Source organism: Hemibagrus wyckioides, linkage group LG06 (genome assembly GCF_019097595.1).
Source record: "Hemibagrus wyckioides isolate EC202008001 linkage group LG06, SWU_Hwy_1.0, whole genome shotgun sequence".
In the NCBI taxonomy this organism is placed as follows: Eukaryota; Metazoa; Chordata; class Actinopteri; order Siluriformes; family Bagridae; genus Hemibagrus; species Hemibagrus wyckioides.
In genome coordinates, this window is record NC_080715.1 from 41,933,113 (window position 1) to 41,949,152 (window position 16,040).

General features: G+C 46.0%; 2 protein-coding genes across 2 annotated transcripts in view; both read left to right on the plus strand.

The window, feature by feature from the left end:
- The first annotated feature begins 347 nt into the window (after positions 1-347).
- xkr5a (XK related 5a) lies at positions 348-12,270 on the plus strand. The gene is made up of 7 exons (XM_058392783.1): positions 348-869; positions 1,765-1,948; positions 3,443-3,615; positions 3,718-3,930; positions 4,194-4,363; positions 6,079-6,190; positions 7,011-12,270. Exons 1-7 carry the CDS (start codon positions 752-754, stop codon positions 7,781-7,783), a joined length of 1,743 nt encoding a protein of 580 aa, XP_058248766.1. The 5' UTR covers positions 348-751; the 3' UTR covers positions 7,784-12,270.
- A 1,943-nt stretch (positions 12,271-14,213) lies between these two features.
- tram2 (translocation associated membrane protein 2) overlaps positions 14,214-16,040 on the plus strand; it is a 12,518-nt gene continuing 10,691 nt past the window's right edge. Inside the window, exon 1 of the mRNA XM_058391179.1 lies at positions 14,214-14,451. Within this exon, the coding sequence (XP_058247162.1) occupies positions 14,332-14,451 (120 nt within the window). The 5' untranslated portion in view covers positions 14,214-14,331. The remainder of the gene's footprint in view (positions 14,452-16,040) is intronic.

Sequence of the window (16,040 nt, forward strand, 5' to 3'; positions counted from 1 at the left end):
CTGTCTCTCTCTCTTTGTCTCTCTCTCTCTGTCTGTATCTCTGTCTCCTTGTCTGTCTCTCTTTCTCTCTGTCTGTGTCTCTCTCTGTTTGTATGTCTCTCTCTCTTTGTCTGTCTGTCTGTCTGTTTCTCTCTCTTCCTGTCTCTCTCTCTTTGTCTGTCTGTGTCTCTCTCTGTCTGTATCTCTCTCTCTCTTTGGTTGTCTGTCTCTCTCTCTCTCTCTCTCTCTCTCTCTCTCTCGCTCTCTCTCTCTTAACCCCGCCCGTTTTCACAAAGCCCCGCCCCCTGGATTCACGGTAATGAATGGACTAATCAGACGCGCATATAAAACATAAACAAGCACTCTTGACCGGAAGTCAGTGTTTTCAGACAAATTTTTTTTCTCAGTCACGTGATCCTCCTGTCCTCGGTCCATGACTTTGAACTATAAATGTAATCACATTCTTTATCTTTTTCCAGGTAAATTTGTACAAAACCTTTTAAATGAGCCTGAACTCTTGTCTATAGCTCTACAGTACTGTCTCTTTAAACTCCAGCTCCATGACGTCATCTATTTTGGAAGAAGGGAGGAAGGAGTGAGGGAGTGAGAGAGAGAGTGAGAGAGAGAGACCGTAACGGGATGCGGGTGATGGAGGCAGTGTGGAGGATGACAGCAGCGTGGCGCAGGATCTGGTGCTCTCGCGCCTCCGCGTGAATCCGGTGTTCCTCAGACAGAGAGAGAGAGAGAGAGAGAGAGAGAGACAGGTGTGAACATGGCTGCGGTGTTGTGCGGTGCAGGAGGAGGAGGAGGAGGAGGATGCGGGAGCGCGTGCTGGCAGGTGCTCCTGTTCGGCTCGACAGCGCTCGTGATCCTGGCCGAGAGAGCTGCGCGTGAGTGACCCCGCACCCGCTATCACACACCTCCGCGCTGCACGTGAGCCTCGGGTGTCGTCCACGCGAGCATCACCTGTGCGCGAGACCGCATCGCAGATTTATTTATTTATTTGTTTTCGTATTTGTTGTTACGCTTTACATCACAGTGCACTGTGGGTATTCTGCACGTGCATTGGACGTCAGCGCGAGCTCGTGTGTGTGACGTAGTGTAGCGCGCGAGGGCTCTTCATTTTACATTTACATAAACATGATAGAATGACGGCGGAAGTCGCTATTTATGGAACCGACTGATTTATTCACACACACACACACACACACACACTGAGTCTAAGTGCCAGCTGTACCTCTGACACTGGAGACTCCTTCCGTAAGTGTTTCCTCAAGTCAGGGAGACTTCACCGTTACCATAGAAACCAGAATGATAACAGCTAAACCTTCTGACCAATCAGAGCCCAGAAGTGTAGAAGTGTAAATGTAAGGGATGTGTAACTGATACAGATCGTGTGTACACCTCTACAGGTCAGATACACGCAGGACACTGGGTCAGGTTACCTGTGTGTGTGTGTGTGTGTGTGTGTGTGCTTAATATAACATATTGCAACAACCACTAACAGATAATGGAAGTTAATAGCCTCCAGATTAGCATGTGCATTTCAATTTACTCCTTTAATGTGTAGAGATTCTCCCTCTCCCTCTCTCTCTCTCTCTCTCTCTCTTTTTCTCTCTCTCTCGCTCTCGCTCTCTCTCTCTCTCTCTCTTTTTCTCTCTCTCTTTTTCTCTCTCTCTCGCTCTCGCTCTCTCTCTCTCTCTCTCTCTCTCTCTCTCTCTCTCTCTCTCTCTCTCTCTCTCTCTCTCGCTCTCTCTCTCTCTCTCTCTCTCTCTCTCTCCTCAGTGATCTACTGCTTCGCCTTCTACCTGTGGAAAGAGCAGTTGTTGTGGGCGGGGCTGACCTTTGCCCTGTTGTTGCCAGGGGCGATCGTGCAGGTGCTGAGTTTTATGTGGTACCGGGCGGACGGAGAGCAGCGGACATGTCACCTGCTCATCATACACACACTCCACCTGGGCATCTTCAAAAGGTGTGTGTGTGTGTGCAGGTTGTGAGCCTGCTGTGTGTGTGTGTGTGTGTGTGCAGGTTGTGAGCCTGCTGTGTGTGTGTGTGTGTGTGTGTGTGTGTGCAGGTTGTGAGCCTGCTGTGTGTGTGTGTAATAATGTTGGTGTGTGTGTGTATGTAATAATGTTGGCATGTGTGTGTGTGTGTGTGTGCAGGTTGTGGGACTGCAGTGTGTGTGTGTGTGTGTGTGCAGGTTGTGGGACTGCAGTGTGTGTGTGTAATAATGTTGGCATGTGTGTGTGTGTGTGTGTGTGTAATAATGTTGGTGTGTGTGTGTGTAATAATGTTGGCATGTGTGTGTGTGTGTGTGTGCAGGTTGTGGGACTGCAGTGTGTGTGTGTGTGTGTGTAATAATGTTGGTGTGTGTGTGTGTGTAATAATGTTGGTGTGTGTGTGTGTAATAATGTTGGCATGTGTGTGTGTGTGTGTGTGTGTGCAGGTTGTGGGACTGCAGTGTGTGTGTGTGTGTGCAGGTTGTGGGACTGCAGTGTGTGTGTGTAATAATGTTGGTGTGTGTGTGTAATAATGTTGGCGTGTGTGTGTGTGTGTGTGTGCAGGTTGTGGGACTGCAGTGTGTGTGTGTAATAATGTTAGTGTGTGTGTGTAATAATGTTGGCATGTGTGTGTGTGTGTGTGTGCAGGTTGTGGGACTGCAGTGTGTGTGTGTGTAATAATGTTGGTGTGTGTGTGTGTAATAATGTTGGCATGTGTGTGTGTGTGTGTGTGTGTGCAGGTTGTGGGACTGCAGTGTGTGTGTGTAATAATGTTGGTGTGTGTGTGTAATAATGTTGGCGTGTGTGTGTGTGTGTGTGTGTGCAGGTTGTGGGACTGCAGTGTGTGTGTGTAATAATGTTGGCATGTGTGTGTGTGTGTGTGTGTGTGCAGGTTGTGGGACTGCAGTGTGTGTGTGTAATAATGTTGGTGTGTGTGTGTAATAATGTTGGCGTGTGTGTGTGTGTGTGCAGGTTGTGGGACTGCAGTGTGTGTGTGTAATAATGTTGGTGTGTGTGTGTGTAATAATGTTGGTGTGTGTGTGTGTGTGTGCAGGTTGTGGGACTGCAGTGTGTGTGTGTAATAATGTTGGTGTGTGTGTGTGTAATAATGTTGGTGTGTGTGTGTGTGTGTGCAGGTTGTGGGACTGCAGTGTGTGTGTGTAATAATGTTGGTGTGTGTGTGTGTGCAGGTTGTGGGACTGCAGTGTGTGTGTGTAATAATGTTGGTGTGTGTGTGTGTAATAATGTTGGTGTGTGTGTGTGTGTGTGCAGGTTGTGGGACTGCAGTGTGTGTGTGTAATAATGTTGGTGTGTGTGTGTGTAATAATGTTGGTGTGTGTGTGTGTGTGCAGGTTGTGGGACTGCAGTGTGTGTGTGTAATAATGTTGGTGTGTGTGTGTGTGTGTGTGCAGGTTGTGGGACTGCAGTGTGTGTGTGTAATAATGTTGGTGTGTGTGTGTGTGCAGGTTGTGGGACTGCAGTGTGTGTGTGTGGCGTTCTCAGTCTCAGGCTCAGCAGGTGATGCAGCAGGTGGACGTGGCGGCGTTGCGTTTGCTGGACGTTCTGCTCCTGACCCTCCCCCAGGCGCTCACACACACCTACGCTCTCACAGGAGGCGAGTTCAGCCTGGTGTCACCTGGTCAGTTCATCACACAGTTACTGTAATCCACACAGTGTACACCACCTCACCTGCTGCTTTAATCACAATACATATACTCTGTGTGTGTGTGTGTGTGTTCAGTTGCACTGTGTAGTGGTGTGTGTGTGTTGTCCCTGTCCTGGGCGTTGGTGTTGTACAGTCGGGCGTGTTGTCTGGCACGGCCCGGTCACCTGCTCATGCCCCCGGCTGCCCTGCTGTGCCAGCTGTTGTGGAGGGCGGGGCTTCTGACCGCACGCTTCGCCAGCCTCGCCCTCTTCACTCGCTCCTTCGGATGCTGGGTTATCGGTGTTGTGGGTGAGTGTAACACATATACACACACACACACACACATTTCTAATGTACATACATACCCCCTATGTAATAGATACCCCCTATCTCTCTCTCTCTCGCTCTCTCTGTGTCTCTCTCTCTCTCTCTCTCTGTCTCTCTCTCTCTCTCTCTCTCTCTCTGTGTCTCTCTCTCTCTCTGTGTCTCTCTCTCTCTCTCTGTCTCTGTCTCTCTTTCTCTCTATCTGTCTCTCTCTCTCTATCTGTCTCTCTCTCTCTCTCTTTCTGCAGGTTGTCACTGGCTGATCGCAGCGTTCTGGCTGGTCTCTCAGCAGACTGATATCTGTGCTGGTCAGTGGGCGTGGCGTGGGTTTAACCTGTTGCTGGGTGGTGTACACGTCTTCCTGTTCCTGAACGTGAAGGACGGTCCGTCTCGCTACCGCATGGCCGGCTTCTACACGGTAACTGTTACACGACACGATGGACAGAGTGCAGGAGGGTGGGATGTAATTACAGAGCGTCTTCATTCAGAACCCGGTGTTATAATGGGAGGCGTGGCCGTGAGGGTCAGCACGAGATATTTATAACACGGCACAGGTAACGCTGAGAATCCTGAAGTTAAATCCACACCGAATGCATGAGGAGACGACATGGAGATACCGGGTTTCATCTGTGGATGAGTCTATGCTAAAGACAACACCTAGTTGTTAGTGGACAATCCACGGAGCAAACAAATCCAAATCACTAATCCAAAAAACACCTAGAACAGGAAACAGGCAAGGTCAAAACACTATGGCACTAGAAAACAATAAAAGGGGTGAAGAGTCCCCCTGGTGGTCAGGTTGTGGAATTGCAGATAGAATCATAACAGAACCACCCCCCCATCCTTTTAGGAACACCTCCAGGTAACTTGGTGGCAGTTCGGACCTGTAGGTGACGGGGTTGATCTGGGGAAGGATTTTAAAGGGACCAATAAACCGTGGTTTAGCATGTCCATACGGCATAACCTGATATTCACAATGTCCTCTTGTCGAGACCGTTGTCCATTCATCGCCCTCCTTACTAAATACCTCTTTAAGGTCTTGGTACTCCTCTGGAATGTAGAATCTTTTAACAGAGGCAGTGTGACACGGTAGGCTGAGAGTCACTTTACAGCAGTGGTCTAGGCAGTGAGGGGACCAACGCACCAATTCCCCTTGTTGCCAAGAGATTTGCGAGTCATGAAACTACAGCCAGAGGTACCCCAGTATGACAGGGTTGGACGGGGAAGATGATGATGAAAATCATTAGTTCTTTTACACGAAATAATCCAACTCTCACTGTGATCATTGGTGACATGGTAGACCACAATGAAAGCATAACTGTTGACGGAGGCGATATTGTTGTTCTTCCCCTGATGCTCGTGTTTTGCCCCAGTTGCATGGGTTTTGGGAGACTGGAAGCAGTAGCAGCGAAAACTCCCTCTAGGGAGATGAATGCACAAGATGGACAGGGATGGCACTAAATTCCACAGGAATAAGGTTGTCCAGGCCAGTCGCTAAGGTGATGTACTGGAAGAGATTAGTAGCCTCGTCCCGGCATGCTACTTCAGCCTGGAGATCAGGAATTTGTCCCTCAACGAAAGACAGCATGTAACAAATTCAGGTGAAGGGTCCCTCTGGTGGTCAGGTTGAGGAATTGCAGACAGAATGGTAACATGCTGGTACTGTTAGCACCCTGGGGTTGATTATTTTACTATAACTGCTGTCTCCTGAGGGGTTTAGTGCAGCATTTCCTACATGTGTTCCAGCCAAAGTCCCCTTTCAGAGTAATAAAGCATCATAAAAGCGAGAGATTTAAAAAAAAAAAATCAGACCACACAAATTGTAAGCAAGCAAAAATATTGGAACATACGACATGCTTAGATGTGTTCTGTTAGAGAAACACTAAACAGCTCTGGACATCTAATCTTGGTCAGTTTAAACTGTTTGACTGAGTTTGTTGTTAAAAAGGATAAACCAACCAGAGAGCTGTGTTTGGGAGAAAAGTGATCCAGCTGAGAAAAGAGGGAATATCGGAATATCAGAACTGGAATACGTACAATATGGAATGCTTTTATCCTTTATAAACACAGATGCAGATCCAGTTCCTGTCCACTTTCCCGCCAGGGTTAACTCCATTGTTCGTGTCGTCACAGGTCATGCTGTTGGAGAATGCCACGCTCGTCCTGGCTGCCTCCGACATCCTCACTGAGGCATCATGGGAAAGCTTGACTGTCCCCATTGCTGTCCTCTGCAGCTTCCTTCTGGGTGAGTGGCACATACGATCTGGGTGCCATAACTTTTGAGCAAACGCCACATGCAATATTTGTGTATTCGCTTGATTTCATAATCTAATCTGAGGCTGGTTCTCTAACTAGTTTTCTGTTGCTGAAAATAACCAGCAAGCTAGCATCAAATACTACCCTTAGTTGTTAGCCGGTAAGCTAGCTCCAGTACACAAGCTGAACAAGGCTACCTTAGTAAAGAATGACTGCGAACACTGTTAGATAAATAAACTTAGCTAAGGACAAGCCCAGATTAGCCCTAGTGGTTAGCAGGGAAGCTATTGTATATGACAGGATGTGTTAAGATTAGCAGATTTTAAGTGACGAAATTAAGATCAAGAAAAGTAAGGTCAAGTAGCTTTAGTGGCTAGCAAGGCAGATACTTAAGGCTGAGAGGGTGTGCAAAAGCTAACTAGCTGTTAATCTGGCTATTAAGGCTAGCACATATATGACTGTTAGGTAGCTAAGAGACAAGCACAGAGACATGGCTAGCTGATTAGCTGACTTTCTGGAACAAAAACAATTAGCTTTGTGTAGCTGCTTAAGAGACAAGAAATAAAGCTAACTCGTGATAAGTAGAAGATTAGCCTTAGTGGCTAGCAAGGTAGCTACATTAGCTGAGTGACTATTTTAGTGTTAGCCAGATGAAGCTAAAAAGGATATGACATGTAGCTTTTGGATGGACCTGAGAAATCGTTCTATTTTTTTTCCTCTCTCTCTGTCTTTCTCTCTCTGTGTCTCTGTCTTTCTCTCTCTCTCCCTCTCTCTCTCTCTCTCTCTCTCTCTCTCTCTCTCTCTCTCAGGTCTTACGTTTCTGCTGCTGTACTATCGTTTCCTGCACCCGAAGTCCACAGAGATCTCACACACTCTGCATCACGGGGCTCAGGGGGGCAGCGCCTGTCTCGATCAGGGTGACTCGTCTTACTCCCTGGCCGACAAGAGCCTCGCTCTTCCCTCTCTCCGTCCTCCGCTCTCCTCCTCCCATCCGTCCTTCTCTCTGCTGGAGCACCCGGGCAGCTGCGGGGCGAAGGCGGGCGCCGAGTGCCGCCACCACCACTGGCTCCTGGTGCGTCTGGCGCTGAAGACCGGAGACCCGAGCAAAATTGAGCGTGCGTTTGGCGCCGGAGGAACGACGGGGATCGTGAGCGAAGAGCAGGACGACGACTCTGGGGAGAAAGGAGGAGGAGGAGAAGATGGGATGGACATGAAGGACGAAGACGACACGCTGGCGCCGCTGTCTGACTGCAAGGACGAGTTCGAGAGCGTGAGCGAGGCGAGGGAAGACGTAGAGGAAGAGGAGGCAGATGTGGACGTGGGGGAGGAAATGGACAGCGTGGACTCGGAGTGGAAGCGCAGCTCTCCTGAGGGGAAGTCCGTGTTCGGGGACAGTCCCGAGCCCGATTACTGCCCCACCGAGTCCAGCTCCACGCTCTACTTCAGCGCCGACCCACAATCCCCAAGCAGCGCCAGCGACCCCCGTCTGGAGCGAACGGAAGTTTCCGGACCCCACCTGACGGGCCCACGCCGCCACCTCATCCTCTCCGCACGAGGACTGGAGGACGACACGGGGTTCTGACCAGCTGGACTTGTTCAAATGCTAACCTTACAGCAAATCTATTCAGTTAGCCAAGACTTGCTACGAGGTTAATGTTGCTAACATCGCTCTCGCCCAAAATCATTAGTGTAAATATCAAACCCCGCCATACATGTTGATCCGACTTTGTGTCATCTCCATACATAAACCGAGCTTCACTGTGTAGCTGAAGCCTAAAAGGCGGCCATCTTGGACTTTTTAACTCTTGGCATGCCACATGACACGCCCCCTAAGCTCCGCCCCCCAGAATATTGAAGGTCATGAGTGATGATAAACCCACTTATATCATTTGAAGCTATAGAAAAACTTGTACTGGTGTTGCTGGAAAAGATTTTGGTGAGACTCTGAGGACTTGTTAGCCACATTAGCTTTGTAGCTTAACTACTTAGCTGATTGGGACGCATTCGTTTATTTTGTTGGGGGCGGGGACTTTCTTGTGGAATGTTTGTGAAAAGGGCGAGCGTGTAAAAAAGCGTGACATATTTACAGCATCAGGAATGGTCCAGTGTGTGTGTGTGTGTGTGTGTGTGTGGGTGTGTTTGACTCAAAGCACAAACATTGCGTTGCGCTAGTCACTCTAGGTCCGTCGCTAGGGGGTGAGCTGGTTGCGCGATTATTGTCTTCCCCTATCAGTGAGAAGCTTCACTCTGTCAGCGGCCTGCACCAATCACAATCTCGTCTCATTTGCATGAAGGTAAACCCCGCCCACTTCAGCCTCCTGCTACTGTAAATCACACCAGCTTTTTCTCCGCAAATAAACTGTACCGCGGTCAATAATCATTTTTACGATAACTTTAGACTAGAGTCAACTTACAATCGGCGACCCAGCGGTCAGGGCTGAGAAAAACAAAGATAAACCGGAGCCGGATCTTTTTATAAACGCTGTATTAAATATTTATAAAGTACATTCAGTTACGTAGCTTATGTTACACGCTCACATTTCAGCAGCCGATAAAATCCAATCACAAACCGAGCAGCTGTCTGTAGAACCGCTCAGAGATTCATTCATACATCACTCCGACTCTACACGCTGAAAAACTTATTAACGTGTTATTAACGTGTTATTAACGCTTTCTTTGTTTTTCCCAGTAGGTAGAAAATAATGCAGTCGTTCAGACACAAAGGCTTTCTGACGCACTGTCTAGTGGAACGCAGGAGTTATTTTAGTCTCTGTCTCGTCCTGAGGCGACTCGGATGCCGTTTTTATCCTCCTCGTCTTGAAATAGCTGCTCTGGATTAGAGCTCCCCACGGAGCCGCTCGAACGGGACATGTTTGATTTCTCACTCTGGGATATTTTCTGCTCCGAACTGAAATCCTGATATGTAAAGAACATCGTGGTGGAGTTCTGGTCTTTAACATGGAAGCTTTTTATATAAAACACGTCCCGGACTTTCACTTTCACCAGTCAAAAAGCATAATTCTTCTTTAAAAGGTTTTATTAATAGACAGAAGTATTCATGTTAGGTTGTCACAATGGGAGGAAAAAAGTACGGAAATATTTAGGGAAATGTAAAAATTTTCATTTCGGGAAAGTGTTCGAAATGTACACATATATTCGAATATTTTATTTTTAATAAAAAATACACTTTTTTTTTTCCTGACCATCCATCCGGCGTACTCGAACCTTTTTGACCTCTCTGCGCAGGTCTGTTTGAACTCTGTTGCCTTTTTCACAGGGCTAAGAGTCACCGCTTGCTGTAAAACGGGTATTTGTGTATTTACCTGTAGATCCAGGTGCAGTCCACAGGAAGCAGTTCGCTCAGGTGTATTTAAAAAAACAAACAAAAAAACCCCAAAAAAAAACCCTGACAAGATACACTAGATTGCCAAAAGTTTTGGGACGCCTGCCTTTCCATGCACATGAATGTAATATGGAGTTGTCCCACCCCTTTACAGCTATAACAGCTTCAGCTCTTCTGGGAAGGCTTTCCACAAGGTTTAGGAGAGTGTTTATGGGAATTTTTGACCGTTCCTCTAGAAGAAATGCATTTGTGAGGTCAGGCACTGATGTTGTGATGATAAGAAGGTCTGGCTCACAGTCTCCACTCTAATTCATCACAAAGGTGTTCTATGGGGTTGAGGTCAGGACTCTGTGCATGCCATTCAAGTTCCTCCACACCAAACTCACTGTCAAAATCCATGTCTTTATGGACCTTGCTTTGGTCACTGGTGTGCAGTCATGTTGGAGCAGGAAGGGGTCATCCCCAAACTGTTCCACAAAGAGCATGAAATTGTCCTTAATGCTGAAGCATTAAGACTTCCTTTCACTGGAACTAAGGGGGCGAGCCCAAGTCCTGAAAAACACCTGAACTCAATGATCTGGAGGGGTGTCCCAATACTTTTGCCAATTTAGGGGGGATTTGGATCAGATCGCTTTATTTGAAGAGGCAGCCAGAGCTAAAGAGCACAACTATTACACTGCGATTGAGACGATCCTCCTTCGCAACACCGCTTTATAAGCTGCGCCAACGTTTCTAGACCACTAGGAAAGAGATTCGACTTGCTCTTCATGTCAGGAAGTGCTCGCTGTTTTCTGTCGTATTCGGTTTCCAGCACCAGTACAGATGAAATACTCACAGATCCTGGTTCAACACGAGAATAGATGTAGCATGAGTCAGTACTGTGTTAGATTGGATCGTGATGGATTTGTGCTTATTCAGGGGTTTGATTGGTCAGGTCTGATCTCTGGTCCAGAGTTGATCAGGGATCTGGGATCGGATTACTGCTGTTTTAGGTACAAAGTTACAGAATCCTTCAAGGAATGCAGATCAGATCAGATGTAAGTGTTACAGTAGGGTAAATCAGGCAGCTGTGATTGGACCGTGGAAACGGTGCAATAATCTCAGACACATTTTGTATGTGTGGCTCGTGACGCATTTCGCCGCTGGAACTTCTTCAACCTGTCAGCACTGTCTGAATATCTCGCTGTGAAAGGGTTTTACTTCCTGTTTTGTTGTGTTTTAATGCATCCTCGTGTCACATTTTTTTCCTCCGTGCCAACTTTTCATCACGTATTGGAAGTTTTGCACCGAAACGACATGCTTGCTAGCTAAACCTCTGCTGTTAGCGCTCGCCGGCAAACAGAAATATCTAGCTGATTAGCTACAAACATTGACCAGACAAAACTTTCTGATTTAAATAGTAAGCAATACGGCGTAGTGTTTATTAGCTAGCATGTCTCACTCAGCTGTAGCAGAGAAAACAATGCTAAAGAATATACACTGTATTGCCAAAAGTTTTGGGACATCTACCTTTCCATGCACATGAATGTAATATGGAGTTGTCCCGCCCCTTTACAGCTATAACCGCTTCAACTCTTCTGGGAAGGCTTTCCACAAGGTTTAGGAGTGTGTTTATGGGAATTTTTGACCGTTCCTCTAGAAGAAATGCATTTGTGAGGTCAGGCACTGATGACAGTCTCCACTCTAATTCATCCCAAAGGTCTTCTGGACTTTGGTTCCTCCACACCAAACTCTCTCATCCATGTCTTTATGGACCTTGCTTTGGTCACTGGTGTGCAGTCATGTTGGAACAGGAAGGGGTCATCCCCAAACTGTTCCCATAAAGAGCATGAAATTGTCCAAAATGTCTTGGTATGAAGCTGAAGCATTAAGAGTTCCTTTCACTGGAACTAAGGGGCCGAAAAACAAAACCTGAACTCAATGAACTGGAGGGGTGTCCCAATACTTTTGGCAATATCATGTACGAGGGCGTGTTAAAAGCAGGTGATTGATGTTTACAAGGACTACATGATGCAGGAATGTACATATCTAATACCAGTCTGTGTGTGTGTGTGTGTGTGTGTGTGTGAAGATCCCGAGGTCCTGGAGTGACACTGACCAGCCACTGTTGCTTAATTTCTTTATTCTGTGTCAGATGTTTAAAACAGAAGAGTGTTCCATGAGTAAATAACATCAGTGATTAATTGCATGCAGTGTTTTTCTTTTTCATTAAATAAACGTCTCCTGTCTGCCGGGGGACGGCTTTTAAAATCCGAGGCCCTGATTTACTAAGATCAAGTGTGTGTGTGAACAGAATAATGACCTCACTGTAGCTAAATGAGGGTTTTGTCCTAGACGTGTGTGTTTGTGTGTGTGCAAATTTCTGGTCAAATTAGCGATGATTTCAATTTTCAGCGGAATCTAGAACGTGTTATTTCTATGCAAATGAGGTGTAAAGTCCAGACGTTTAGCTCGAAAACTTTAGCTACAATGAAGTAACCCTTGGGCTGAAGGAGACGTCTGCTGCCTCGGGTCAGTATGTTTCTTCGCTAATGCAACCCGGTGTAGCTCCGACTACGGAGCTTGAGCATGTCAATCAAACTTACATCCATTCTAAAAATAAATAAATAAACCTGTACAGAACAGGCCACGCCCACATCACACGGAACCTTTAGTAAATCAGGGCCTAAACTTTTCAGTGTGAACCGGTTGTAAGATCGCTGGACGGTACATTAAATTCAAAATGCACAACCCAAGCGTGTCGCTTCACTTCATTTGACCCCTGACGATCTTCAGAGATCTTCTCAGAGTACACCAGCTGATAGTAACCATTATGAAATGATTCCTGAACACTTTACTACTGGTTCCTCTGAGGAGTTAACACCGGGACTGTTGGTGGAAAGATCCAGAACCAGGAAGCCAAGTTCTCAAACACAATGAAAGGGGGTATGGTAGCTTAGTTGGACCAATGATCAGAACGTTGGGAGTTCAAATCCCAGGTCCACCAAGCTGCCACCTCTGGGCCCCTGAGCAAGGCCCTTAACCCTCAGTTGTATAATATGGAAGCAGGTTGGTGTTTGGATCATGTGACAATGTGGTGTCTTTATAGAAGCCTATATTTTTCACATTACAGCATAGAGGAATTCTTTCTTCACATATCCCAACTAATGAAGCTAGGGTAAGAGCACTGGTGTAGTGAGGGTTAAGGGCCTTGTTAAAGGGCCCAACAATGGCAGCTTGGCAGAGCAGGGGCTTGAACTGATCCTCTAAACAATACACAAGCTATCTCTCTCTCTGTGTGTCTTGCTATCTTTCTTTCTCTCACTCTGTCTGTCTGTCTCTCTCTCTGTCTTGCCCTCTATCTTTCTTTCTCTCTCCCTCTTTCTCTGTCTGCCTGTCTGTCTCTCCTTCTCTCTGTCTCTCCTTTTCTGTCTCACACTTTCCCTCACTTTGCTATTGAACAATTCTTTGTTATTCTCTCTCTCTCTCTCTCTCTCTCTCTCTCTCAACCCCCCCCCCCTCTGGAGAGTGCTTAGCTTGAGTCACCATTACCCCACATATTGGTCAGTTTCACCAGAGGTCAGTAATTGATGCCTCAGTGACCCTGTGTGGCTTGTGGATTGATGAATCAGCACATTTGATACAGTTTACTGTTTTCAGAGTTCCTTTATTGCACATGTGTTTTTCACACAAGCTCAGGGTGGGAGTTTAGTGTTTCTCCTCTGTCAATCACTGTGACATCGCTAGACGTGGGTGTCTATGAGCACTTGTACACTATATTGCCAAAGGTTTTGGGACACCCCAAATTCAGCTGTTCCAATTGCTTCCATGGCTACAGGTGTATAAAATCAAGCACCTAGACATGCAGACTGCTTCTACAGACGTTTGTGAAAGAACGGGTCACTCAGTGAAGTCCAAACGTCGCGTGGCCTTCAGATTAGCTCAAGATTAGTGCATAGAGAGCTTCATGGAACGGGTTATCATGGCCGAGTGGCTGCATCCGAGCCTTAGGTCACCGAGTGTGATGCAAAGCGCCAGACACGGTGGTGTATAGCACGCCGTCACTGGACACTGGACATAAAGATGCTTCACGTGTCTTTGAGGAAGGACGTGTTAGGCTACGATCATGTACACAAGCGGCAACAAAACCATCAGAGACTGAGGTTCATTTCCAACTGGAGCTGACGACGTGGGCGTATCCAGCTTCGAGGGAAAAGTTGACCTTACTGACCGATGAGAGTGAAGACGGCATGGCGCACGTGATCTGTAGCGAAGAGCTCAGGCCACACAGCGTCTCCATCATCAGACCATCCTCTGATAAACGTTGTTGCTATGGCAACCAGAAATAGGAATAGCTGGTGGCTGTCATATGGTAGGGGAACGTTAGCTAGAGGTTTGTGAGCCTGTTGGTCACATAATTAAACCTTTCTGACCAACTAGAGATGATTAACTAGCAGTTAACTAGTTGCGTTGTGGTTATTTATGCATATTCATAAGTATTTAAATGAGGCAAAATGATCCGTTTTAATGCCGTTCAAGGTTTTAAAAGTAGTAAAAATCGCACAGGGTCGATTCTGAACTTCCTTAAACACCGTTAACAGTAGATATATATATATATTATTTTATGCTTACGTCGCCTTTCACGCAGGAATGCCGTGCGCGCGCCCTTTAAGGCCTGCGCATGCGCGGTGCGGACAGAAAGTTAACTTGTTGCAGACTGAACTTTTTTTTTCGTTCAGAGCTGGAGCAGGAAAACAAGGATTCAAGAAAGGATAAAGGGGAAAAAAGAAACTGGGAAATAGGTTGAAATGGCGTTTCGGAGGAGGAATAAGAGCTACCCTTTCTTTAGTCAGGAGTTTTTAATTCAGAACCATGCCGACATCGTCTTTAGTCTGGTCATCTTTATTTTAATTGGCCTGATGTTTGAGGTATGTTACACAAACACCTTTCTCTTTCCTTTTTCTTTTACAATCTTCTTCCTTTCTTGACAGCTACAACCTCTGAATAAAGATAAAGGATCTTCCTCTTAAGTTAGAAACACGATTTATTCCTATAGCTGTGGTTAAGAGCAGTCTCGTGCACTCTTTCCTTATTTCTTTCCCCCTATTTAGCACAGCTTACGTTAAGAAACTCGTCCTGATTTTTATTTATTTTTATTTATTTATTTATTTGTTTGTCTTTAACGTTCAACTTTTTCAGCTTTCCATAGAAAAAGTGTCCGCAATCAGATCTGCACAAAAGGCTGATATCAGTGGTGTAATCTGACCTTTACTGAGTGTCTGAAGTGTCTTAACCTCACATACAGACTGCACGAGCTGGCCTGGACTTTCTAAACCACAAAAAAATAATGAGAAAGTTGTGACTTTGTGCTTAAAGTTATTTAACAAAACACAAACAAACAGCAGCACAAGATCCCGTTTGCTCTGTAGATCCCCCCGGAGTCCGGGGCAGATTGTAAGTGCCACGTCTCAGTGCAGTAGGATGGGCTCTTTCTGCTTAGCTTCATCTCTCTCTCTCTCTCTCTCTCTCTCTCTCTCTCTCTCTCTCTCGCCTTTAAATTCACTTCGATTTTTTTCCTGTGGTTTCCCCCCCCGTTTTAATTAAAATGAAATGAGCAATGTAGAATGTATTAGATTAATGAGTTCAGTTAACACTTACAGGACAATTCAATACGATCTAACACTCTGGAATGTGGATTAATCCGGCAGACTTTATATAGGGGCTAATCCAGGACGTTATGGGTTAATCCAGGACTTTATGGGTTAATCCAGGACATTATAGGTTAATCCAGGACTTCATGGGTTAATCCAGGACTGTATAGTTTAATCCAGGACTGTATGGGTTAATCCAGGACGTTATGGGTTAATCCAGGACATTATAGGTTAATCCAGGACTTCATGGGTTAATCCAGGACTGTATAATTTAATCCAGGACTGTATGGGTTAATCCAGGACTTCATGGGTTAAGACAGGACTGTATAGTTTAAGACAGGACTGTATAGTTTAATCCAGGACTGTATGGGTTAATCCAGGACGTTATGGGTTAATCCAGGACTTCATGGGTTAAGACAGGACTGTATAGTTTAAGACAGGACTGTATAGTTTAAGACAGGACTGTATGGGTTAATCCAGGACTTCATGGGTTAAGACAGGACTGTATAGTTTAAGACAGGACTGTATAGTTTAAGACAGGACTGTATGGGTTAATCCAGGACTTCATGGGTTAAGACAGGACTGTATAGTTTAAGACAGGACTGTATAGTTTAATCCAGGACTGTATAGTTTAATCCAGGACTGTATGGGTTAATCCAGGACTGTATGGGTTAATCCAGGACGTTATGGGTTAATCCAGGACGTTATGGGTTAATCCAGGATATTATAGGTTAATCCAGGACATTATAGGTTAATCCAGGACTTCATGGGTTAAGACAGGACTGTATAGTTTAAGACAGGACTGTATGGGTTAATCCAGGACTGTATGGGTTAATCCAGGACTGTATGGGTTAATCCAGGACTGT